This window comes from Myripristis murdjan, chromosome 18, assembly GCF_902150065.1.
Source record: "Myripristis murdjan chromosome 18, fMyrMur1.1, whole genome shotgun sequence".
NCBI classification, from domain to species: Eukaryota; Metazoa; Chordata; class Actinopteri; order Holocentriformes; family Holocentridae; genus Myripristis; species Myripristis murdjan.
In genome coordinates this window covers 13092666-13118618 of record NC_043997.1, presented here as the reverse complement: position 1 = coordinate 13118618, position 25953 = coordinate 13092666, and the positions used below count along the sequence as shown (strand labels likewise).

General features: G+C 44.8%; 4 protein-coding genes across 4 annotated transcripts; 2 read left to right on the top strand and 2 right to left on the bottom strand.

The window, feature by feature from the left end:
* Positions 1 to 1552: 1552 nt before the first annotated feature.
* Positions 1553 to 8005, bottom strand: mettl3 (methyltransferase like 3). Its single transcript, XM_030075800.1, has 11 exons — positions 7771 to 8005; positions 6842 to 7032; positions 6245 to 6724; positions 5980 to 6155; positions 5227 to 5440; positions 4945 to 5132; positions 3686 to 3724; positions 3475 to 3583; positions 2463 to 2528; positions 1965 to 2077; positions 1553 to 1849 (listed from the first exon to the last, which is right to left on the bottom strand). The coding sequence occupies exons 1-11, from the start codon at positions 7871 to 7873 to the stop codon at positions 1735 to 1737; spliced, it is 1794 nt and encodes a 597-aa protein (XP_029931660.1). The 5' UTR covers positions 7874 to 8005; the 3' UTR covers positions 1553 to 1734.
* Positions 8006 to 8125: 120 nt separating this feature from the next.
* On the top strand, positions 8126 to 12724 carry ttc5 (tetratricopeptide repeat domain 5). Its single transcript, XM_030075801.1, has 9 exons — positions 8126 to 8523; positions 9106 to 9238; positions 9376 to 9587; positions 10399 to 10549; positions 10692 to 10783; positions 10881 to 11084; positions 11360 to 11574; positions 11716 to 11860; positions 12290 to 12724. The coding sequence occupies exons 1-9, from the start codon at positions 8461 to 8463 to the stop codon at positions 12407 to 12409; spliced, it is 1335 nt and encodes a 444-aa protein (XP_029931661.1). The 5' UTR covers positions 8126 to 8460; the 3' UTR covers positions 12410 to 12724.
* A 1467-nt stretch (positions 12725 to 14191) lies between these two features.
* Positions 14192 to 17563, bottom strand: ccnb1ip1 (cyclin B1 interacting protein 1). Its single transcript, XM_030076564.1, has 5 exons — positions 17521 to 17563; positions 16449 to 16753; positions 16070 to 16216; positions 15191 to 15365; positions 14192 to 14602 (listed from the first exon to the last, which is right to left on the bottom strand). Exons 2-5 carry the CDS (start codon positions 16749 to 16751, stop codon positions 14436 to 14438), a joined length of 792 nt encoding a protein of 263 aa, XP_029932424.1. The 5' UTR covers positions 16752 to 16753; positions 17521 to 17563; the 3' UTR covers positions 14192 to 14435.
* Positions 17564 to 19852: 2289 nt separating this feature from the next.
* si:ch211-212k18.5 (sal-like protein 2) lies at positions 19853 to 25522 on the top strand. The gene is made up of 3 exons (XM_030075731.1): positions 19853 to 19928; positions 21724 to 25127; positions 25289 to 25522. The coding sequence occupies exons 1-3, from the start codon at positions 19853 to 19855 to the stop codon at positions 25520 to 25522; spliced, it is 3714 nt and encodes a 1237-aa protein (XP_029931591.1).
* The last annotated feature ends 431 nt before the right edge of the window (positions 25523 to 25953 follow it).

Here is a 25953-nt window from a genome sequence, read left to right as displayed (position 1 = left end):
CAGCGACAGTGAGGGGGCGGGCAGCCTGAGCCGGGGCTCCCAGATCTACTTCTCCACCAAGGCCAGGCTCTCGTTTAGACACCAGCTGGACAGCAACATCAACGCGGTGGACGCCACGTACTGAAGAGACGCTGAACTGGAGGGCCAAGAATCCAGTATTCAAGGTTTTAGACAAAACCCAACCAGCTGGAGCCTGGTGGACAATCTTGGACATCACCTCCCCTAGTCTCTGGGTTATTTAGATGAGCTCGTCATTAGCTGTGTACAACTACCCAAATCGCATTTTAACCTTGTTGTCTTCCTCCTCGCCGACCCAACGAAGACGTCTCACCCTTGAGCCGCTGCTCAGCTTCAGGCAGGGGAAGACGGGGAAACAGAACGGACAGACAGACTTTGTTTTCGATCTGGACGCGTTAAAACGACCCCTCGAAGCGTCGGAGTGAGACCAAACAGGGCAGACTCGCTGCTCGGGAGGACCTGAGGCTGCCGGCGAGAGAGAGAAGACAAACCGGAGACTTGTTTACAGCGTCATTACCAACAAGTGCATTATTTTTGTTTTTCTTTTTGGATGTTTCATTTTTTCTATTGTCCTTGTTACTTGTTTTTTGGACTACTTTTATGGAAAAAAAAAACCCATGGAAGTAGGAAGTTACTGATTTCAACATGGCCCACGTGACAAAATTATATGTTAGATGTTAATTGACAGCAACGTGAATGAACTGGACATCGACACAGTGAAACAGCACCAAACAGAAAAAAAGCTTGGGCAGTATTCCACAAGGCAGGGTTAGTAATGTGTATTATTGGCAATTATCAGTATGGATGACTGATTTATGTCATTAGACCCAACATTCAAATTCAAAATCACTACGACCAAGATGTCACAGACCTTTTCCATTGTTTTCTCGCCCACTTTCTAATCCTGCTTTGTGGAAAACCATTAGAAACCATTAGAAAGTCTCATTAATCACACTGTTACAGACAAAACCACAAAAGGCCTATGTTGTGAACACATTATTTACAATAAGTGCAGGCCATGTGTAAGGATGTTCAGCTGTCTTTGCCTGTATTTAGGGTCGTTTTTGGGAGAGTATGTAGTAAACTGAGCAGTGCAGCAAATATACATTTCCATTAGATTTTGTAATCTGTTCTATGGCTTCACCTCATTTTGGCTAAACTGGCTATTTTTTTTTCTTTCATATTGTGAATTAACAGTTCTTCTGATTGTGTTTTATATTATGAAATTGTATTTACTTTTTAACAAAAACCACAAGTGTGGATTTCGAAGACGGACATGGTTTGGTGGTGAATGTGAGGAGTGATCCCAGATGACTGTGAAAGAACTTGTGAAATTGGAAACGGCAATGTTTTATCTTTTGATACAAAACTAATTATTCAACGATTCAAATCCACCATTTGACAAAAGACCAATGCGTTTACTAACAAAGTAATAAACAAAAAAAAATTGTACGTTAAAAATGTCTCCTGTGATTTTTACGGTCTCAACATGGAGGAGTGCACAGGCTTGTTGAAAACGTAAACTAAGAACACATTCTTTCTTCAAATCATTTTATTTCATTAAGACACAGGCAATGTATCTTGTTAGCAGTATTTATTTAAAAAAAATTTATTTACTGGTATAAAAAACAAAGAAGAAAAAAACGGTCTTTGTCCATCACCGGACCGGGCAAGTCTCTTGGGTTGCCGTGGCAACACAGTCCCCCAACCCCGAGATCACTGCATGCTCTTGGGTTTGGAGATGACGCCGTCCGGGTAGCGCTTCTTGAACCGAGCCACGACGTCGGGATCCAGGAGGTGGATGCCGTCGAGCTGGTTTCCAAGAGTCACCCTGGAGAAGAGACACAACGACAAAGTGACGGGGCGACGAAACGGGATGATCGGTGTATATGAAATAAATTTTTTTTTAAAAAAGAGCCATTCCCGGTTAACACGCAAACATTTACCAGTTGGGCTGGACGTTGTGGGGTCGACCGAAGAGCTCGATCTTCCTGGTGCCGGGCGACAGTCTCTCTATCATGCCGTAGATCTCATCTGGTTTGTGGCTGGTGGAGCGCACCTGGGAGAGAGAGCGACAGTGTGTCACATGACATGAAGACAAGCCTTTAATATGTATGAGAGAGGGTTTTTTTTTTTAAGTGTTTTATTTAGGCATGATAAGCATGACATCATCATCAAAACACTTAGGGGATACACTATATACATTAACATACCAGAGGAAAAACCAGGGGAAACAGGAGATTGAGACATAATGAGAGATAATAATAGAAAAACAAAAAAACAAAAACAACAAACAAACAGAGAACAAAACAAAGACAGAAACAGGAGACATTGCCAGAAATGTACATAACTAATAAATAAAAATACAATTTGTTTTCATGGCTTTTATTGTTGTTGCATATTGGTGAATTTCTTGGGTAAAATGTTCCAGGCTGGGTATTTACCTCAGCCACGATGACATCACAGTCCAGCCCTCTGTTGAATCCCTGGGGGTTTCCTTTCACCCCCACCTGAAGAGAAAACACACACACACACACACACACACACACACACACACACACACACATTACATGGATATTAGGGGTGTAAGTCAGATTCTATTTGATTCACAGTTTCATGCCGATGCTTGAGTTTAAGGATGATTTCTGTGTTGTTGTTGGAACGATTCAATTTCAGTTCTTCAGCCAAAATTCAAGTCACCGATTCAATTCAGCACTTTTAGTCCACCTTTTATTTCCATTACATAAACATGTTTAGTAATGTAAGAACATATTCAAGCTTATGAAACTTGGAAAAAGTAATACAAGTGAATTATTCATGATTACACTAAAACTTGCAATTAAATAGAATTCCACCATTTGGTCTTAAAAAATTGTCAATTCAAAGCATTTCATATCAACTCAGGCCGAGTCAGAGCAATTCAGTCTATTTAATTCTTTTAGCTGATTGATCATTGCATCATTTATACGGTGCACTGAAGACCCCATGAAATGGACTGTTACTTTCTTGATTTGATGTATTTCCTGTTGAAACAGGATGTTTGGGCGGGACATCCTGCAGGGAAGGATCGCTCACAAGTGCAAACCAACAGGATCTCAGTTTGGGAGAGAAATGCAATTTTATTTGAAGGGACGAGGTGGATGAGAGAGGATGTTTGAAGATTTGCTAAGGTGTACTTGGTTGAAATGTTAATGTACACCCACTAGTGCAGGATGATGTTCTGTTTTACAGGAAGTAGAGGTCATGTGAGGTCAATTCATGGGGAGTTTAATGCAGTTTATGAACTGTTACACTGCTGATGGCCACTTGAAGGTTTAGGTGTTTAGCTGACACTCTGAATCAAGGGCGATTTTAGCCAGTAGGGGCTCTGTAGTGAGCAAAAATGACACATGGCTAGGGCGGCCTCTCTCGCCAAATCCATGCAAACCAACATAAACCAAGGACAGACAGGCTCACCAGACAGTGCTCCTTTCCATGGTTGAGCCAATGGCCCGTCCTGCCGGTTCGGATGATTCTCTGGAGCTGGTTGGTTTTCACCCAAATGATCTCATCGACTCGATCATAGCTGAGAGAGGAAGAGAAGACACAAAGAAAAACGAGAAAATCTGTCACACTGAGATGAGATATGAGATCAAATCTGAGCATGCAAAGAAAGTCAGAGATTTACCCCCAGAGACTGAGACACTCTCGGCCCAACTCCATGGCCCTGTGAGGAGGACAAGTCGACAACTGATGAGCGTGAATGAACAAAACGCTTTCAGTGGATGTAAATGCGAGCGCAAGAATCTTAATAAACAATTTCCTCACTCATTTGGTTTATGAGGGAATGACTGTGGAGTAACTGCATGCATATAATGTTATTAAAGACTTGCTTTCCTAACCTACGCCAGGCCAGCTCACGACAGATAAATCACTAAACACCGGGTTTACATGACTACACACAGAGCTGAACACAAATTAACTGATCAATTGACTGCAGTTTATTTTTTATTCTTTTAATCGTAACATTGATTTGGCCCATAAGTAATAGTCCAAATTAGAGCTGCACGATACGACAAAATTTCATATCACGGAATTTATGCGAAACGTTATGGAATTTATGGAAATTTTAAGTGCAGCAAAAGTGAAAAATTGTCATTCTTCAAAATAAAAGCATATTAATACCAACTGGATATAGAAAATGCAGTAACGTCACAAAATATGTTTTTGATCAGAACAGACCAATCACTGTGTTAGGCTAACCCTAAATTTGATTTTGTCTGTATTGTTGCCTTTTGAGATATTAATATTGTGCATGTTCATATCTAGATAATGATATGATGACGACATATCGTTCAGCCCTGGTTCAAAACACATAACTCTTTGAACCATGCTATATCAGGTTGATAGGCAGATTATTTTTTTTTATTATTATTATTTTTTCTCCTCGTTGTGATTACCTGAGTGTTGGTGAGACTCTGACTCTGAAGGATGCTTATCAAAAAATGATGTATCCTTTCTGTGATGCAATAAAATATTTGTTTCCTAACAAAATGTAAGGTAAAGAGATTCCAGTATGTTCTAGTGCCATTTTAAGAGTATTAAACATATTTTGATGATTATCGGGATAATCTAGTAAATTGCAGTTTTGGCCAGGATGATCGTGACACGTTTGTTTCATATCATCCCACCCCTATGTGAGACTCTTTGATTCATGTTCATAACTTGTTCATATTTTAGTTAGCATGTTTTTGAGACTCATTTTGTGAGTGTAATACACACGACTGGGTTGAAGAAGCCCCACCCGCCTGCCTTTGCCACTAACGAGGGTGTACCAAGATTTCTGATTCTATGGGAAAACCACTGCCCTCTCTTCCTGTTGGGATTGAACTTCATGTTGTTTGGACCAGACCACATTCCCCACACTGCTCATATTGTTCCACTCACCTGCCAGTGACCCAGAGGAACAGGAAGCCGTCGTCCTGGAGGATGGGGATGTTGAGTTTCCTCATCTCGTCGTCAGTCAGCGTGCCGTAGGGCAGCTCCATGTGGATGTCCCAGGGCGGGTCGGCCATCACCACCGCAAACTTCCCCAAGATGGACACGTCCAGGTAGCGGATGTCACAGCAGATCCACTGCAAGTTAAAATACAAACGCGGTAAATTCTATAACCCGTCCCAAAATAATGAACACACGAAGAGAGCAGGAATCTCAAGTACTCTCCGTCACCTGTGAGGGGAACAGCTTGCCCACGTTGCTGTCTGCGTCGCCTTGATGCAGGCCGAGATCTGTGGCCCCGGCCTGGGGCCCCAGGAGGACCCCCTCCATCTCTGGCAGGCTGTCGATCTCATAGTGCACGTATTTACACGTGTCCATGTGGAAACACGTGTTGAGGAAGGAGCAGTCGCCAAGGCTCTCGTCTGTGTGCTTGTTGATGATGCGCCTGAGTGGGAAAAGACACCATAAAGACAGAAATATAATGTCTGCATCTCTTTTAGTATAATTTAAAGTAACCTTTAGTAAGAACTCCAGACCAATTTTGCATCATACACCTGTAATTTTGCAGATTTGCAGGATTTATTACTAAACAAGGACTCAAAATGAATTTGAGGGCAGCTGTCAGACAAAAGATAAACTAAAAAGAGGACACACAAACACGCCGCTTCCCCCTCAAAAAATGCAAATACCCTTTGAGCCAAACAGCAACAAAACACGGGATGTTTCAAACTTTCATCAAAGTCGGACCAGCAGTGTACGCAGGAATGGGCTTTCAAAGTTTGACATTTGCGCATCATCCCTCCAAGTTTCATCAAAATATAACCAGTGGTGTCTGAGATATCACATCTGAGTTAAAGATTTTGATGTTTAGTCACAGCGCCCCTTTTTAGGCAAATCAGTGAAATTTGCTCCATGTTTTAGTGCAGTGGGATGAAGCAGAACCTGTCAAAATTTAGTCAAATCAACAGATGGACAGCGACTGACCGGAAGTGTAACTTGGTGCAGGGCTGCGGCGTGTCCCCCGAGCGCACACACTCCTCTTTGGTCCCGTGATCGCAGAACTCCTGGACCTGCGCCCGGCCGCGGGAACGGAACTTTTCCACGATGGATTGCTCCTTGGCCGTGCTGGTGTTGAGCAGCTCCAAGATCTCCCTGCTCACCTGCAAACGACAACATTTGCAAGGATTACACCCCCGTAATGCACGCCGCCTCTGCACGAAAAAGGTTGGAAACCGAACCAAACTCCTACTTTCTTGCTCTGCTGCTCCTTGGTGGACTGCTGGTTCAGGAGACTCTCGATCTCCATGTCCAAGTGAGACGACTGGCTCTTGCTGGTCCTGCCCTTCTTATCCGCCCCGCTCCCCGACGCCCCCGACTTCCAATCGGACGGCCCCGCCAGCTGTGAGGAGGAAGCCGGCGCCAGAGAGATGGAGGAGGTGTGCGGCGGAGAGGGAGAGCTCTGAAGAGACGGAGCGGAGCCTGGCGCTCTTTTGTGGTGGCTTTGGTCCTCTGCTTTCCTCTTGACTCCAGTCCTCTGAGCTCCAGCCCCAGGCCCGATCATAGCCCATAGTTTTGTGTGGTCCACCGCTACGACGAGCGTGGAGGAGGGAGCGGAGGAGGAGGAAGTCGTAGAAGAGGCCAAGGTGGGCTGTCGAACCTCGATCAGCTCCTGGGCGGAGAACTTCAGCAGGAGACTCTGGATGCAGCCATGAGAGACGGCTGCTTCCGACTGCAAGCAACAATCAAGAGACAAGGAGGAGGAACTTTAAAACATGGAATAATTAAGCAAATCGTATGATTCGCCACAAAACAGCTTCACCTCCGCATGAAAACGACCAGGACTCACACTGTTGAGTTCGTCTGTGATGGCAAGAGAGTCCGTCGGTAGAGAGAGACTCAGATCTGACAGGTATCCCAGCAGCCTCTTCTCCAGCTCGGGGTCCGGGGGCTTCTCCGTCTCCTCCTGAGCCGGGAACTGGAGCGACGGAGCTGGACTGTCACTCCGGGCTGTGGCTCCCTCAGCACTGCCTCCCACCTCTGACCAAACAGGGACATTACAGGTAAGAGACAAACCTAAAACACACTTAAGTAATCTCTGAAAATAAATAAATAAATAAATAAAAATAAAATAAATAAAAATCTGAATATGGGAGAAAATGAAAATACTTTTCCATGATCTCAAGGTCTTGGTTAGTGAAATTCAAGCGCTCAAAACTGGCATAATTTCAGGTAACACACGGAATCGCTCAAAATTAGGCAGTTTTTTTTTTTTTTTTTTTGTACACAAGCTTGTTTAATCAAGACATTATGGAGAAATCATCAACAAATATCCATCACAGGGAATTTCTTGGGATGTGAAGTGTTGATCCAAGCTCAGAGAGAGAGAGAGAGAGGGTCCAGAGCTGAGTCACACTCATAAACACTGTAGATGTGATGTTGTGATTAAGAAGAAAAGGGGACAAAAAATCAAAGTCGTGCATTAATTTCATTAGTTTTCAAAAACGTGCAAGGCCTCGTTTTATTTTGCTCAAGTTGACTAGTTTCTAAATCATTGCAAATATTTTTTTATGGAGCCAGTATTACAAAATCTGCACAGAGGAGGAGCCAGTGGAGTGTTTTGTTGTGGTTCCGGTACATGGATGACTGGATCATGTGATAATAATACACCAAATCACAGCTAAACCTAACAAAAAAAACTTCTCCACTGTGTTTCTTTGGGGGCTAAAACCTCCGTGTCGTGTTTATCCCACTGAAGGTCCACATCCACTCCCTCACCCGCGGCCAGCTGCGCCGGGTCCTTGCGCCGCCGCTGCAGCCTCTCCCGCAGCGAGTCCAGCTGCTTCTTGTGCGCCTGGATGTTGCTCCACGTGTCCGACATGTCGAGCTGGAATCAACATCGATACAAACACAAAAAAATAAAACAAGCCTGACTGGACAGCAGCTACACCCAAAACTTCAATACAGTCCGCCTTGCAAGGAGCATTGAATATATGGTGCACAGCCAAAGAGAATCGGCGGAACTGATATCGTAAATAAAACGTTCCGACTAAATGCTGTTTGAATCAGCGGCTCTGGTGGATGATATACGGTTATTAGATAAGTTATAGCTAATATTGAAAACTGTGTTAATATGGACTAAGACATTCTCATCGATTCTAAATTTGAAGAGGAATTTCGTTCAACAACGACGGCGGGCATATTTGGAGGACGGACTTTTCCAGTTTCCGTTAACAGGGCTATTACTGAATAGTAACAAAACGGCTCTGTTTCCTCTATATTGCGGCTATCACCGGTGCATTCGGGTTCTCCTATGACAAAAAAATGACTGCTTCATCTGAGCACAAGGATATCAGGGTGTTGAACTCCATATTTATTTGGTAATTTGCTCCGTTTGGTTGCTCCCAGCGCGGTCAGTGCTGGCGCCGTCTCGCCGTGCCGCAGCTCCTAACGTCAAGTACAGGAAAGATGGCGGAAGTCGAGAGGAATGAGGAGCCTGCCAAAGACAAAGATGAACTGCAGAGTCTAAAGGTATTTCCTCCTGATAATATGAAGAATATCTCAAACGTTTTTGGTGTTTGGGGTCTCATAGTCGTGTTGGTGTCTCCTGAAGTCAGTGGCTTCCTCCGCCTGTTAGCAGTTGGCTCGCTAGCCATCTCCAAGACCAGTCGTTACTATAACAACTGGTTGTCATGTTACTAGGCAGCACGGTCATGTCTGCTTTCACTACACTTGCAGAGACGGAGACTATCATGACGATAAATGCATTTTGTGTTTGTTTTGTGCATAAATAACATGTTTTCTTTCATTCGGCACTAATAAGTTGCCCGAGGGATTAAATTTTAATATGCCTGTCTGGCTCGCATCCATGCAGCTTCTTGCTGAGTCACGTCAGTTTGCCTTGAGGCTAAATGCACAAAGCATGGGGCACATGGTGGTCCTGGTTTTACAGCAACTCAGTATTGCACTATAGGAAGATCTACCTTTAGAGATGATTGTAGATGTAACTGAAGCCACCTGCTTTTACTCTTATTTTTGCATGTGTGTCTGTGCCACTTTTTGTTAAAATATCTTGTCCCTCTCCCCACGCCCTTTCTCCCACGTCCCACCTAGGAGCTTGTGGATGAACTGTATAATTTTAGAGACTGCTATTTTGAGACTCACAGTGTGGAGGATGCAGGAAGGAAACAAGGTGATGTTGCAAAGGAGATGGAGAAGACACTGCAGAAGGTGGAGGAGATTGAAGGTAAGCCATGATGGGGAGGTGGTTACATTTATTTCGACAATAGAGCTGTGGTCTTTTTCTTGTGTAATTTAGCAGCCACACCCAGTGTATTCACTTCAGCATATAAACCCCTCGCTGTGCTTGTACCTGTCCTGCAGAGCGCTTCAAACACAAAGCAGAGTTTCTGCTGCAGAAGGGCAGGTGTCTGAACATCGCTCCGGGGTTCAGTGCTGTAGCTGAGGAGTGCCTCTCCCGGGCTGTGAAGTTGGAGCCCGTCCTGGTTGAGGGCTGGAACACTCTGGGGGAGCAGTACTGGAAAAAAGGAGACCTGATGGCTGCAAAGAACTGCTTTACTGGAGCCTTGCAGCAGGTAGATCGAGGAGACAAAGAGGGGGGCGTGGATCTTCCCTCAGCGAAGTTGTCTCCCACATCAGTTTTTCCCTATTCAGTCTTCAGCTTTCCACAGGAAAACAATATAATCTGAGTATCACCTGCTAAAAATTTGGAAATACAAATGAAGTATTCTGCAGTATTCTTCGATCAAAAGCAGTTAAAATGTTAATTTTCTTGAAATGCAGGCAGAGCAGAATACTTAACTCTTTTAGAGCCAACTAAAGCTCAGCTTTTACTGTTCTCATTTGGAACCAGTTTATTGCAATAATGCAATAAACACGACAGCTAAAGTGAAATAAGATATGTCAGTTAACAAATTTTACTCAAAAATAAAAAATAATAGTGAAATAAACAGCACATCATTTGTTACAAGTTGCAACCTACTTGGTTCTCACATTCACACATTCGCATTCACATTTGGCATGTGACACTTTTATCCAAAGCGATGTACATATGAGAGAACAAGCAAAGATCAATTCAGTAGAGAACAGTGACATCAAGTGCCCGAAAGCTCAGGTCCAAAGGATGCAGGTGCTACAAGGCAGTGCAAGGAGGGAATATATAGAGTGCATAAAGTGCATGGAGGAAGGAGAAAAACATAGAGGCAGATTTTTTTCCAGTCCATTACGTGAGCATGTGTTCCCCAAGAGCCAAGTAGTAGCCAATTGAAAATCTTGCAGACTCAGTTTCAGACTGCTTTTTTCTTTCCCTCTTTCTTGTATTGACTTCACTTACTCTCTATCTTAACATCATATTGACATCTCTGTCTTAATGCCTCCATTCTGCAGAGTAAGAATAAAGTGTCCCTGCGCAACCTGTCTATGGTATTGAGGCAGCTGCCAGCAGGGGACAATGATACGCACACCAAGTGGGTGCTGGAGAGTGTGGATTTGGCCCGGCAAGCTGTACAGCTGGATGTCACGGACGGGAACTCCTGGTGTGAGTATGTGAGGGTGTGCTCCTAAACAAACAGAGGGCTGTAAGACATTATTGTGATGTGGGGCTGGACGGTGCTTGTTTATTTGCAGAGGTGGCATGGAGAGTATGATACCAATTCATATGTTTATTTTTTTCTTAACAGACATCCTGGGTAATGCCTACGTATCTTTGTTTTTCACTTGTGGACAGAATCCACAGATGTCCCAGCAAGCTCTCAATGCCTATGCACAGTCTGTGAGTACACATACAACAAACAGCCGACATGTTTCCAGAGATACAATTAGTCAGTTTTAACTGGATAATATTTTGCACTTATTTTCCCTTTCTGTAGGAGAAAGTGGACAGAGCGGCCTCGTGTTACCCGGAGCTGCATTTCAACCGATCCACTCTGTTCCAGTATGAGGAGATGTTCACCTGTGCGCTCGGCGGCTACAGCCGAGCTGCAGCTCTTGACCCCCAGTGGGAGGAGCCTCTGGAAAGAGAGAAGCAGCTGCTGGAATATCTGGGGAAAGTCACAGAACTCATACAGAACAAGGTAGGACAGGAATTGTTTACAGGCAGCAGGGTGGCCTAGTGCTGTAATGTTGACTTACAGGGTGCACAACAATGTTGTCTTATTTGAGTTTAATTGGATATTTCAAGGGCTGTCCAGGAAAGCAAACTGCTGCCTCATTACTTTGCAGCATGTGGACGACAGAAAATGTTATATGGAGATTTATGCTTTTTTTTTTTTTCCTACCAGAAGGTGGCAGCAAAGTCCTGTTCTGGTTTGTGTTGTGCTCCATCACATTTGTATGTCCCTGTCTTCAGGGGAAGGTGAAGGCACGTCGTTTACGGACGATGCTGTCTAGCCTCAACACGTCGGCCCTAGGTCCCTGCTCCTCTCCTCAGTTCCGCTCGCCTACAGGCCGGGTGGGCAGCCTGGAGCCTCGAACCCTGTCCTCTCTCTCTCAAGGACACAATGCAGGGGTGGCTGCCTTGGGCAAGGTGGTGTTCAGCCTGGCCTCCGAAGGCCGCATGGCCTTGTAAGTGCAGTTTGTTGCATCACTGATAGTCTTTTCAGTCACACACATTTTCTTCAGTCTTGCCATAATAGGTACTGACAAACATGTATTTATGTCATCATGGTAGACTGCTAAGTTTTATGTTTATTTTCCTTTTGCCAGTACATTCGGTATGGTGGACAGTGAAGAGACATGCATGGTGGTAATGGTGTACAACACAGCAGACAGCTGGGGCGTCCTTATAGGAGACACTGTAGTCATTCCTGAACCTCACCTCAAACGCCAAAGCATAACACATAAGGACCAGGTCAGTATCTACTTTAAAAAGTAAAAAGCTCACAAATTACATCACGCGTGTCACATTCCTGCTAATTTGTCAGCTAAGTTTGCATATAACATGCATACAAAATGTTCAATGCAATTAGCCAATTTTCAGTGTTCCTATCCTTCTTCATGCCCTGCCCCCACATCTTGTTTCAGCAGGAAATGTGCCAAATTCCAAAAGAAATATCCTCAAATTTCAACTTCATAATAATTAAAGAATCCAAAAAACAACCTTTTACCATTTTTAATTCTGCTTAAGTGCCAGTGCCAAACACAGACAAGTTCCCCTTTAATGACAAGTGCCTTGTGAAGACAAAACAGTCTAAAATTCAAAATGACAGGATTGTTGAGGTTTAGCTCAGCGTCATGTCATTCTGTTTCCCTCATTGTCTGCGTTTCTCTTCTCCAACAGTCTTTTGACTTCAGGAGTATACGAGTGGACTCCCCTCTGCTTCTCATTGTCAATGGCAAGAGACAAAACATCCAGAGTCAGATTGCTGCTTCAGTCAGCTACAAGTCACAGAGTGAATGAATGGAGCAAGAAAAGAGGGGACAGAACTGGGGCCGGGAATCTTAATGTCTGAGAACCAGTGAGTGTGAAGATCCCAAAGTGTGTGCCTGTTTTTTTTGTTTTTTTTTGTGTGTGATTTTTGTAAATAGAAGCCAACCATTATGTTACATTTAGGCAAACACTTTGTTTATATTTATAAATATTTCCCTTTTGTATTCCAATGTTGTGGAAGGGAGAGGAAGACATTTTGTAAAAGAATAACAAAACCTTGACTGTGATGACATTGTCAAACTATGACTTCATTATAATGTTTAAAAAAAAAAAAAAAATCTGTAATGCTTGGAGCGTATTCATTTTGTGACGTCTTAATGAAGCGGTTTTCAAAATGGGGTTTGGGGACCACTAGTGGTTTCTGACAGAGTTCCAGGGGTCATCAACAAGATGTAGAATAGTTTAATTTCACTATTTTTTTTCATTCAGTTATCCACTAGCAGAACGGTGAAAAGTTCTGCTAAAAGATCTGCTGCTTTCTTAAAATCTCAATTGAGTGTAAAAACAATATAGTAGGCACAGTGTTGTGCAGAATATAGAAAAGTCACGGCTATGGTCTCATGCTGCAGTTTCATCATCCAGTGTCGTAACGCAGTGGCTCCCATTCTGAGGTCAAAGGACATGGATGGCTATTTTGGTCGGAGGTTTCACCACCATGTCTCTGGGTATAACTCATTAAATTGTAACCTTTATTATCCAGGGCAGTTTGGCTGAGCACACATGCTCTTTCTCAGCAACGCCCTGCTGCACACTCACACAGTTGTACACATTCACACCTGGGAGCTGCCCAGTACAACCACAGTCTTCACTGGTGGCCACTGGAGCAGCTCCTCTGGAGCAGCTGGAGGTTACGTGCCTTGCTCAAGGCACATCAGCACTCACATTTTGCTGTTGTTTGGGGGATTGAGCCAGCAGGAAACTACATATAATGTCCCAACCCAGATTACCCAGACTGCAGAGAAGTTGCTTCTACTGTCCATCTCAACAACCTCTACATAACTATTAAAGGGCTAACAAAATAACCCAGATTGTTGAAAATCAAGCAAAAATCAACCATTTGTACAATTTTCAAACCTTATATAGGCCTACATGACAAGCCAACTATCTTTACCTATCTTTATCCTTACCTTGTTTGAATCAGCATGTCTTTATAGTTGAGTCCAGGTTAATGTTTATATCCAATGAGACAGTATGAAATGTAATGTAAAACTGATATAATAATGTAAAATGTAAAACTGATATAATAATAACTCATTACTGTTTTCTCTGTATATCAAACCAATGAAGATGTGAGATACAGAATTGATAAATAATTGATGTTTATTATATAAAGTGTTGCCTGGCGCAGAGATTGCAGCTGAGTAATGGTTATAAGAGAAAAGGATCTCGATATTTTGGACAAGATGAGAAACGCGCATCATTTTTTCTCCTTCAAGACTGGAGTCAATGGGGGTGATATCTGAATATAAGGCAATCACGCATGGATAAAAACAGGCATTTGCTCTGTACTGCAGTTGAGTAAAAACGGCAGGTTCTAAATAACTTGTAACTCACACACACACTCAAATAGCTGAGGTATTTGAGTAATAATACACTGTTAAGGTGTTTTAGTGCAATATGACCATTTTATTGTCTAACTTTATATAATACTACAGAAAATCAGATTCAAATAAATTACAAAACATAACACTGCACCATTAAATATATGAATCTGATATAAGTGTCACAGTTGGATGAAAACCTCAATCTAATTTGTATTAACTTAAAAGAATATATGGCCCTGTATGGGCTGAGAAAGTACTGTGACACTTGGGCTGATGAAACCGTTTCAAATCCAATGGATAAACTGGAAAAACACATTGACATTAAACTAACAACAAGGCTGTTATTAGTTCTCGAAAAGCTGGCATTTTGCAGATAAATTTTTCAGCTGATGACAGCGATTTGTGCTACACTTAGTATCAAATCCTAGCAGCCTAAACCAGCTCTGCTTATCTCAGTGCTTCTTGATGGAGGGCCGGCCTTTGTCTCTGCCAGGAGAGCTCAGCTGGAAGAAGGTCATGGCTCCTTCCGGCTCCAGGCAGGAGAAGAATCGTCTGTCCCCATCAGGGCCCACGGACACGAACTGAGGGCTTTCCCGGGGAGACACCTGCCGGGCCACTCCTGGGTGACAAACAGGAGGTTGATGGATGTCTTTCATTGTGAACACATCAAATTCCCTTACATAGACAATCAGCTCATTACTCCCTGTGTCTTTTCCTGATGACCACGTCTTCTCGACAGAATCCCTGCTGCTGTGAGCCTCTTTGTTCAATTTAACATTATCCTTACTGTGCTTCCTTCCTCTTGTCTGTCTTTGTCAACTCATTAGCCTAACAACTGATTTTTTGGAAAAGGTGCTGATTCAGTTCTTCAGCAGGGCCATACACAATATTTGTCTCTCTTTCTCATCTGGCCTGAATGAGGCAGACATTTCACTTAATATAAAAGATTTATATTATCATTCTGAGCTTCTGCTTTCACAATTATTAGATAACAGCAAAATTACACATTAAAAAGCTTGGCCCAGGACACAGAATTAAATAATATCACCTACCTCTGGTTTTCCTTATTTGTAACAGCTTTTAAATGTGGTTTTTGAAACATCAGATTGAGTCTTTCACACAAATTACTGAGTATCCATCATCTATCAATCAGTTCAGTTAGACTACAAAGACATCAAATTAAATCCACAGTGTCTCTCTTACTTACCAGTGTTGAAGTCATGGTGTCCAGGCTGCAGAGCTGCGTCTCTGTCCCCCACACCCACCACCATGTTTCGTAGCCTCAGAGAGTCATACAGCCCCTGTAGTTTCTGGTACTGCCTGTTCCTCTCCATCAGCCTCTCGGACACCTCACTGTACTTCCTCTTATACTCCTCCATCACCTAAGCAGACAGAAACTAAGGCATTAAGAGTTTCACCAGATACTTTTGAAGCCCAAATACTTTTCAAAATAAAAAAGATTTATTGAGCACAAGTTGGCTGCCTGCCAAAGTGGCCAGTAGTGAACCTGACTGACTCAACAGCTGCAATACAAATCTACCAGCATCTGGCTTGTGTCTGGTGTTGATGTCAAACAGCAGACAACAAGTCCTGTTGATTTCCTGTGCTCCCCTAGCCTCTGTTGAGTCTAGTGCAGTCATCGCACTTCAAGTCCTTGGGTCTCTCAGGAGCTAACCAGACAAGTAAAGGATGACTAATTCTAACTTTTGTTTTATTCTTTATCTCAATAACCTGCCATATGTCTTGTAAACCACTGTCTAAATTCTTACTTATCACTGATACAAGAAACTTTGACAACTTTCAATGTCTGTGTCACACTGCTACTCTAACACTATTTTGTCATTTAAGGTCAGGAAAAGACTGATACAGGCCTGTGTCTGACAACAAAAACCCTGCCACTTTAATCCATAGGACCTCTGCATAATCTTATCAGAAGTGTAACAAATATGGCAACGGTATTTCCCAGGAGGTCAGAGGGCTATCTGAAGCTATTGTCACTTAAGACGGTGACTGATAAACAGCTTACGGGCTCATTTCAAATATGCGACCTATGATTTTGCAGCTCTGAGTTGCAGTTGTAGTTTACCTTCTTCAGCGAAGAAATCTCTCCCCTCATGGTGGTGAGTTCCAGCTCTCTGCTCTGGTTCTGCTGGGTCAAAACCTTCTCCATGTGCTTCACCTGCGCCTCGGCCCGGGACAGACTGTACTCCTGATACATTCGCTCCTGGTGGATCTGCACACATATGGACCAACATGTTGGTTTTTGACAAGAGCCAATGATGTTTTAGAGGACAATATCTGCATCTTTCTCTCACACACCTTTTTGTAGGAGTCTCTCTTGTTTCTGACTTCAATTTAAGTTCTATTCCATTCTTTTAATTAGGTAAATTCATCACTTGTTTTAACAATTCACTGTTGACTTACAGAAAGACAGACTGATACAGATGCAGAAGTACACATTTTACCTGATAGCTCCAGAAGGCCAGGGCACGGGAAGTAATATCCAGAACTATGTCTGGCCGAAGACCGGCCAACACCATGGCCTTATACTCCTCGGATGGCGACAACTCTGTCCTTACAATGTCCAGCTTCCCAGAGAGTGCAGAGGAGCATGCTGGGCAGATGGCAGGGGAGCGGCTGAACTCACCGGACCCGTGCTGATCACAGAAAGCATGTGAGCAGGCGGTAACCCAGGCAAAGCCACACAACTTGGCCCGACACTTTGGGAAGTTACACAGGAGAGTGTCGTCACAGAGAGACATGGCCATGGCTGCGAAAAGTACAGAGGCAGTTTACTAACAGGCTGCACTCATGGTGACAGAAGATTTACCAATATGGAAAAAATACACTTTGTGCTGTCAAGTAATGTAATAAACATGTGAGATTAAACAAAGCACCCCCCAACAAACAAACAAACAAACAAAAAATCACAAATAAGTCCAAGAATATGTGGTTTCCAGTGTAAAGGTTTTGTTCTCTTTTCTTTATCACAGGTTAGAATGCAAACAGACTTCAAAAGAGGCTACCTAACAAGCAAATATGGTATTGCCAGTGACCTGTAATTCACAAAAATCATATACTAATTTAATTTTATTACCAGCTCCAGAAAAATTCTGTAAAGCCTTGCTGCTATTGGGCATTTGGCTAGCAATGTCGAGAAATGTAAAAGCTCTTCCATTTAACTCAAGTCACATGTCATAAACCTAACATCTCTACTTCATGGGGTTGGATGTTAGGCTACATTTTGCTGGCTACCATTAAAAACCAGAAAATACCTTAGGTTGGTTGTGTAACTCACTTTTTAACATTTTTTTTTAACTGCTATAATTTAATACTGGCATTAGCACGCTAACTAAGCAAGCTAACCCAACGTTTGCAAGTCAAGTCATTAGCTCAAACTAAAACTTCTCCTCAACAAGACGTTTTTAAACATTTGTCAGCCTGAACAACCGACATAACACTACAGTTTTCTGTTAATTTACATAAAATTTACCTAAACAATTTCCTAATAAAACCAAATTGTGGTAAACTCCTTACTATGTGTGGCTCTTAACGGAGAAAGTCAACTCAACGGCTAAATCCATGCTGCAATCTGATTGGCTGGTTCGTTGCTACCATAGAATTCTATCATCCTCTGATTGAAACAACAACAATAATAGTGTGAGTGTGTGTGTGTGTGTGTGTGTGTGTGTGTGTGTGTGTGTGTAGAATATAATATATTATAGTACTATTACTATACTATATATTATACTATATTATACTATTATACTATATAGTACTATTATAGTACTAGTACATTTCAAACAGTCTGCAAGTAGGCTTTTATTTGTGTAAGCTATATGTGTAAGTTTATTTCTAAGTTTATTTTAGTCACTTCATATTGATTTCAAACTAATGACACATGTAGGCTACAAATACAATCAGTCAATCAATCTTTATTTATATAGTGTCAAATCACAACAGAACTTATCTCATGACGCTTTACAGGATATTTTGAAGCAGCCTTCATCTCTCTCTCTCTCTCTCTCTCTCTCTCTCTCTCACACACACACACACACACACACACACACACACACACTTAACATAATTTATAAAGCCTATATGTTAAACTTTTCCATAAGATTGAGTGTGCAAGAAAAACATGATAAACAGGTTTTGATGTTAGAGGTGAGGTGATGAAGAGGAGGTAAGACACATGGAAATGAAACGAACTAATTCCAGGTGATGCTCACTAATGAGCTTCAGTGAAGTTAAGATAGTTTACCGGGCCAGCCTGCACGCTGCAAACCTTGGAGCAATGCAATGGCAGTTATTTCTTCCCCCAAATCAAATAATGCACCCGTTTTCTTACACGGGGCTTTGGATGGACATATAATGTGAGACACCTACTTAAATATGGTCTTTCCCCCCTCTCTCTCCCTCTTTTCTCTCTTTTATCCATTTCTCCACGTGGTACAGGAGTGAAGGCGGGGGGTGAAAGAGGGGCATTGTGCTGTGCAGCAGTGGATCCGGGGGTTCATAGTGAGAGAGGGGAGATGCTCACTCAACTGTGTCCAGCACGCCATTGTCGCAGATTCCCATCTATTCTCTGCCTTTTAAATAGAGCTCCAGTGTAAGATGCTTTTTTGGAGGGGGGGTGGAGGGGACGGGAGGTGGGGTGCGGTGGAGGGGTACACTCGGTGATAATACATGAAATACATGCATGCATGTGGAACGGCTGTGTGGCCTCACACACAACAGACTCTCACTGATAATTAGCCCTATGGAAATCAAAGGGTGGGGAGGGAAAAAAAAGAAAAAGAAAAACATATCCAGTCTTTATCTGGCACCACGAGAACTCTGTCTGGGAGAGAGATTTTTTGACTCTTGGTGGCGTTAACTGCGTTATGTGGCCGGGCGATTATTGCCATGATTTCATTATCCACTTTGTTCAGGATTAGACATGGGGTGCAACAGGCCTGTATTGGATTGGGATGGGTGGGGTAGAGTTGGGGTGGTGGTGGTAGTGGTGGTGGGGTGGTGGGGGGGTCCATAACTAATCAGATATCACCTGTTGGATGAGTCACCTGTCGGATTTATTATTTTAGACTCAGTCCCACATGTTATGACACCTTAATTTGTCTGATGAGTGGTGGATCTTTTTTTTTTTTTTTTTTTTTTTGGAGTAGAATAAAGATTAAAGCATAGCTCTTTGGAAAAAGTCCAGTCTCCCATTCTATCTTGTGGCTTAAGTTGTTTTTAGGCACCCCAACTGGTCTGACATCTCATTGTCATGTTTTATTGAAAGTTTATAGCTGCTGCGTGAGTGTGTAAAGAAAAATAAAGCTGAGGAGAGAGAGAAAGGAGAGAACCAGAGAGGCTGTGTGTTACACGCCATTGAAATGCAAATATCATTGAAGAACAAGGAGTGGTTCTGTGTGTGTGTGTGTGTGTGTGTGTGTGTGTGTGTGTGTGTGTGTGTGTGTGTGTGTGTGTGTGTTCTCTCTGTAGGCTATGTGCATGCAGCGGGGAAGCAGTTTAGAGGAGGGGCGCAAATTGGACAAGTTTGGGGGAGAAGAGACTTTAGAAAACAGCCACACGCATTCAGTGCAGCTCAATATGACACGGTGCAGACCCGCGGATTTCCCATACTTGTAACCTCTTTTTTCCCCCATTTTCTTCCATGAGAGAACATCATCTCAACATTGAAAACAGAGTACATGCGTTATTAGAAAAGTCATCTTTCCCCTACCTTACGGGCTTTGCGCGACTTTTGAATTTTGGATGGTTGGATGGTTGCAGGAGCGCGGCCAAGTGCGCAAAAGAAAAAACGTGCCTACTGCCATTTAATCGACTGATGCCCCCCTCTCTTTCTGTTTCGCCGTGAATCATGTCACGCCGGAAGCAGAAGCGACCCCAGCAGCTCGTTAACGCGGATCCGGGGGGCACAAGGCTGCTGTCTCACGGTGAGCAAACATCTCTATGTGTCTTTATTGGTTTAATTCAGTATGATCAGGTGAATACAGCGGACAACAGGTTTGCAACACCTAATGATGCGCAACACTGGATGTGGTTATGAAATGTAGCCTTCTGTTTTAGTTTGTAAATCAGTTCACAGACTTTACAAAAGTGATTTTTTTCAGCTAAGACGTACAGGTTGTTGACTGTTTTTGTGTGTGTGGCTTCCATTTGTTCTCTATAATTGGAAAAAAGGTGTTTTTTTTTATTTGATTGTGCATGTCTACATTCCAACTTGTACCAACACACCTGACTGAATAGACTAGAAAGTTTGAGGTCTAAGTTTGTCAACTAAAGAAACCCCTCCTGCTTAGTCACTCACTGTAATGAGCCCCACTAAGCGGAGGCCTTAGGCACTTTGGTCGGGGCCAATAAACTTGTCCCTGTGAAGTGAATAGAGTAGGATTAACTAACATACATCTGTGGCCATTTTCCTGCGCTGTTTGTCCTGTAGGAAACCAACAGGCCGCTCAGTGCTGACTGCTGGAGGTCTTTGATTAGTATAGAGCACTCTCTTATTTGTTAACAATAAGGTGCATGGGTGGGGGGAAGGGAAGGGAGTGTTTTTGGTAAAGATTAATCTTCCACCCTTCCATTCTCTTCTTCTTTTGCTCTCCCTCCATGCTTCTCTCCCTTATGTTCCCCTCTTCCCTCATTTTCCACCCTCTCAATACTTCCCTCCCCCTTTCTCTCTCCCTCTTTCTTGCCCCAGTCCTATTGACTGTATACTCCTACACAGTTGGGGGTTCAGATGGATATAAAAAAAGAGAGATTGAGAGGGGGGAGAGAATGCGCTCGCACTTCAACTGGGTAGCAATAAGCTGGCATTAGCATCAAGTTGCTTGCACCTTAGATTCTCCACAGGTAGACTGCCACATAGGGAAGTGGAAGTTTAGATGCGGACTTATTTGTGCATTCCTCGCAGGTTCAGATTTTTTTTTTTTTTTTAAAGTAGCAAGAAGGGAATTTCGGTGAGGTACAGTCATTCATTCCATCACTATGTCTCTCCAGGAGGGAATAGTTAGTTTGTCTGTCCATTGTTGCAACCCTCCCCCCTTCTTTTTCTTTTTACTCTTTCTCACTCTATGCTCAAGATTCTGAAAGAATTTGACCCCTGAGCAGCAGAGGTCAGATCAGTTGACCAATCAGAGTGTCCGGACAGTGCCCAGAACCCTTAGCGTGGCCTGACCCTTGACCTCCACCGTGACGTAAGGGGGGAAGGGTGAATAGGGAGATGAAAGACGTAACTGCTGGAAGTAGGGGGTGGGTTAAGAGGGGTTATGGGTTGTCTTGGTGATGTCCATTGTCCTCTAAAATGTGTTGTCATAGCAGCAAGGTGGTCTGTAAGCTTTTTTGTGCGTGCAAGACGTTTGAGGAGTTTTGCTCCGGAGAACACAGATTGAGACAAGACAGTACAAAAGCTCATAGACTGTGGAGTTTCTTCATTTGTTTATTTGCTTGTTCAAGGCCATTTCCGAGTAGGCATTTCTTTTGAAGTTGCAATGCAATCTTTTGGTATGCGTACACATTTCCAAAGATAAACAATAGCCAGAGTCAATGAAGCAAATACGCTCTTTAATCGAAGCAGAATGTTTTACATAATTTACATACCTGAACACCCAGGTTGATATTGTCAGTCGGATATTGCATAATAATTCTCCTGCATTGAAATACAGTGTTCATTTGGATGAATAATTTTGCATGAAGGTCTTAATCTCTCTCTTTTTTTCTGTCAATCATCAGATGACCACCTAGGTGTGAAGTCACCATCCATGTCTCTTGGCTCAGAGATTACCTCATCAGGGTCCTCCTCCTCATCCCCCACTTCCCTCCAAGACTGCCAGCCGCCTCTGGCCCCTCGCCCATCCCCCGGTGGGCTCCACGCGCCCTCCTTACCCAGCGAGAGCTCGCCTCCTCCCCACTGGCCCAGCCACATCGCCCCCTTCACCACTTCCCTCCCTAACACCCACTCTTCCCTTTCTCCAGACTTTCCTCACCCCTCGCTGTCCTCCCAGACTCACTCACCTCCTCCCCTTGGTCAAACCTCAGGCTCACACACCCTTTCCCACCAAGGCAACTCTCACTCCACCATGACCTCTCCACAGATGGGCAGCTCTGCTACCACCACTACCTCCTCCTCCTCTTCCTCCTCCTCCTCATCTCAGTGTGTGCCACCTCAGCGTGACAGCTCCAGTCCAGGTCAGCAGCAGTCCTCCAGCTCCCCAGGACAGCAGGGACAGATCCAGGTACCTCAAACCCTGGCAGTTCTCCTGGAGGAGTTGAGGGTTTTGCAGCAGAGGCAAATCCACCAGATGCAGATGACAGAGGAGATCTGCAGGCATGTTTTGCGGCTTGGAGGGGCTGTTTTTGGCCAAGATAATAACCCACAGGCCAGTGGTGTGGAGAGCCACCAGAAGTCCACTGGAGCAGGATCTTCCTCGCCAACACACCCTTCCCCTGCCACCACAGCAACTTCAGCCTCAACGCTCTTGACTGGCCTTCCATCCTCCCTATTCCCCCAGCCATCTGGGTCCAAATCCAGCATTTCACACAGTAACGGAAGCAGAGTCCCTCCCTCCTCTGCCTCCTCCTCTTCTTCCTCGGCTATTTCATCCAGTATCAGCTCCTCTGTTGCTTCCCTGCATCCCATCTCCTTGTCACTGGGCCTACCACCACGCTACCTCCACGAAAAATCCTCCAACACCTCCCCATTTGGTCACAGCAATGGCATCAGTTTCCCTACTCCTCCCCTTCCTACCTCCAGCCATTCCCAGGACCTCCAACCCAGCTCCTCCCTGGGCTCTGCCTCTGCATCGGGCCGCCCTCAACATGCCTGCCGATTTTGTGGCAAGGTTCTGAGCAGTGATTCATCTCTCCAGATCCACCTGAGGTCACATACAGGTGAAAGGCCCTACCAGTGTCCTGTCTGCCTCAGCCGTTTCACAACTCGAGGGAACCTTAAAGCCCATTTCCTGCGGCACAGAGAGCAGAACCCTGAGCTGTCCCTGTCCCTGCTGCCCCCAGCGCTGTCGGAGCAGAGCCAGCCCGGCTCAGCCCTGGGTGCCACCCAGAGAAGGAGGAAACGGCGTGCTGAGGATGATGAGCCGTTTAACGCGGTGAAAGGCAGCATTCCTGGGATGACAGAAAACGTGGCTTTGGGATTCCTGTCTGGCGCATCAGCTCGCCCCTCCCCTTCGTCCTTACCTCTTCCTCCCTCTGTGGACATGGCGCTGCTGTCCACAGCCCATTCACTCCTACAGCTGAACCGAGCCTCAGCCGCAGTTGCAGCCAGCGCATCGAGCACTGCATTGCCATCTTCGTCTTCATCTGCTTCTTCCTCCTCATCCATGGGCAGCCAGTATAAACCAGCAAAGCAGCAGCGTTTCGATGAAAACACACCCCCTCACTCTGCCCTGCATGCAAGCTCCCCGTACTCCCAACTAGCCCACCTCCCGAAGATTCTCTTCCCTGGCGGTACCAGCCCTCACCACCTCGCACTTCTCAGGCCCCCAACTCATCCATCAACCTCCCACCTCACTTCACATCAGCTTCCCTTCCCCTTCCCACCTTTCCCTAAACCGTCAACCTCCTCCCCCTCCTCTTCCTCTCCTGCCCCTTCTACCCAGACTTCAGACACCTCCAAGCTACAACGGCTGGTACAAAAGCTTGAAAAACAGCCTCAGGGCGGGACCTCTTCCTCATCCTCCTCTTCTCCCTCCACCTCCTCACAAACCGATGCTTCTGCCAATGGGGAAACACACGGTCATGACCTGAGCACCACCTCCAGCGCCTATCGCAGGGAAATGTTGGCTGCTCTTGGCCTCAGCCCCAGTGCCAGTGCTGGGGGGCTGGTAAGCAGCCAGGGCACCTCTGGTTCCACCTCTACAACCACCACCACTGCCTCTTCTCTGCCCAGCACCCTGGCAGCTAATCAGTGTGGGGTGTGTCTGCGTGTCCTCAGTTGCCCTAGAGCCCTGCGTTTGCACCAGGCCACACATCTGGGAGAGCGTCCTTTCCCTTGTAAGCTGTGTGGTCGTTCCTTCTCCACCAAGGGCAGCCTCAGGGCCCACCTGGCCACTCACCGCGCTCGTCCACCCAATGCTCGTGCCCAGAACTCCTGCCCACTCTGCCCGCGAAAGTTCACAAATGCCTTGGTTCTTCAGCACCACATCCGTCTACATTTGGGAGGGCAAATACCACCTGATGAGGACATGCCTCCTGAAGATGGCACTGAAATGGAGCATGCCAGCCTGGCTGATGGGAATAATGACTCCTTTGGCTCCCCATCCAAACCCCAACTCCTCCCACTGGCCTTAACAATGGGCAGCAGCTCCAAATCTACAATCAGTGTCCTTGACTCAGGGTCCACTTCTAAGCAATCCACAGCTGCTGATCCGATCTCTGTGAAGACGGAGGAATCTGAGGCCTCCACACCCAGTATTAGCCCACCTCTGACCCATAATCCCCCCACAGCGGGAGCCGGGGACCCCCTGCGTCTGGGAGACACCGCCCTCGCCAATGATAGCCCCATGAACGACTCCATGTGCTCTGAGGAGGAGACCAACGCTGACCTGAGGAGCAGCAGCCCTTACAAAGCACCAGCAGCCAGTTCTCACTCAGCTGTAGCCAATGGGGAAACAGCGGATGAGGACACACCTCTTTCCCTCTGCGTTTCCAAACCTGGGGTGGAGAGTGATATGATAAAGAGTGGGGTTAGCAATGACACCTCACCGTCTACAGACACTCCAGTGTGCTCCAGTGATAAATTGACCCCAAGTCCTGAATCCACCCCAAAATCCCCAGCTGTCAATCCCTTACCTGCCCTCACCCCTCCTGCCAGTCCCAGTGCCATCCCCGAAGCAGAGGAGGCTTCTGCCAGCAAACCACAGGAGCCCGAGAAGGACAAGGCTGCCCCAAGTAAAGGGCAGAGTGAGACCACCACACCCGGAGACGCTTTACCGATGCTGGATCCAGAACCACAAAAGGAGACGCCCACAGGGGAAGGTGACGGCAAGCCAGAAAAGCTTTCAGAGGACTTAGAACCCTCTCACCCAACACCAGCACTGCACACCCAGCCTCCTCGCCCTGATAAACCCTACAGCTGCTCCCAGTGCGGAAAGGCATACGCCAGCCGGAGTGGACTGAAGGTAAATTCATGTAACGGGAATTGTTTAATAGTATTAACAATGTAATCCAAAGATCAGTGTTACAATATTTTAATGTGAGGCGCAGATTTTCTCACACTGGACTCAGCCGTAAATGTGTTGATCGTTAACCAAGATGATTGTGTTACGTCTTCCATCAACAGGGACACATGAAAATGCACCCTGGAGCAGTGACCAGCGGCGCCTCCAAGGTTCAAACCAATGACAGTGACATTACGGAGGATCGCAGCTCGCATTCAGGCAATAAAGGCCCAGAAGAACAGGATGAAAAGCAGGGATTGGCTAAATCCCCTGACAAAGGTGACAGCCTAGATCCTCTACCAATCAGTGTTGGTTCTGGTGTGGAAGCTGACAAGCAGGTGGACACTGCTGTGTAGAGAGTTAGTATGATTGGCTGAATTGGCCTCACTCAGTTTTTTAAAGGGTCCTGACAAGGGAATGTATTTTTTTTAATAGAATGAAATTTGTTTTCTAGAGTCATTAATTCTAATTCATGTGTACTTTTTATTAGTCGGATAGGTCTAGATTGTTTATATGATAGTCTAAAGTGCAACATAATTGTGAAAGTAGTACTTGAGTCAGCTTAGCTATGTATTTTTTTATTTCAAAGATCACAGTGAGGCCTTATGTTTTACATTTACACAGAATTGTCATGATGAGACTTAAGGAGCACACAATGAAATTATGTACATGGGCATGTGTGTGTTTTTTTGGGTGGCAAATATTTCAGCACAGATATCAGACAACCAGTATAAGCTGTAAGAACATATTGTTAAATTTGAATAAGAAAGTTTCAAGATTTTTACAA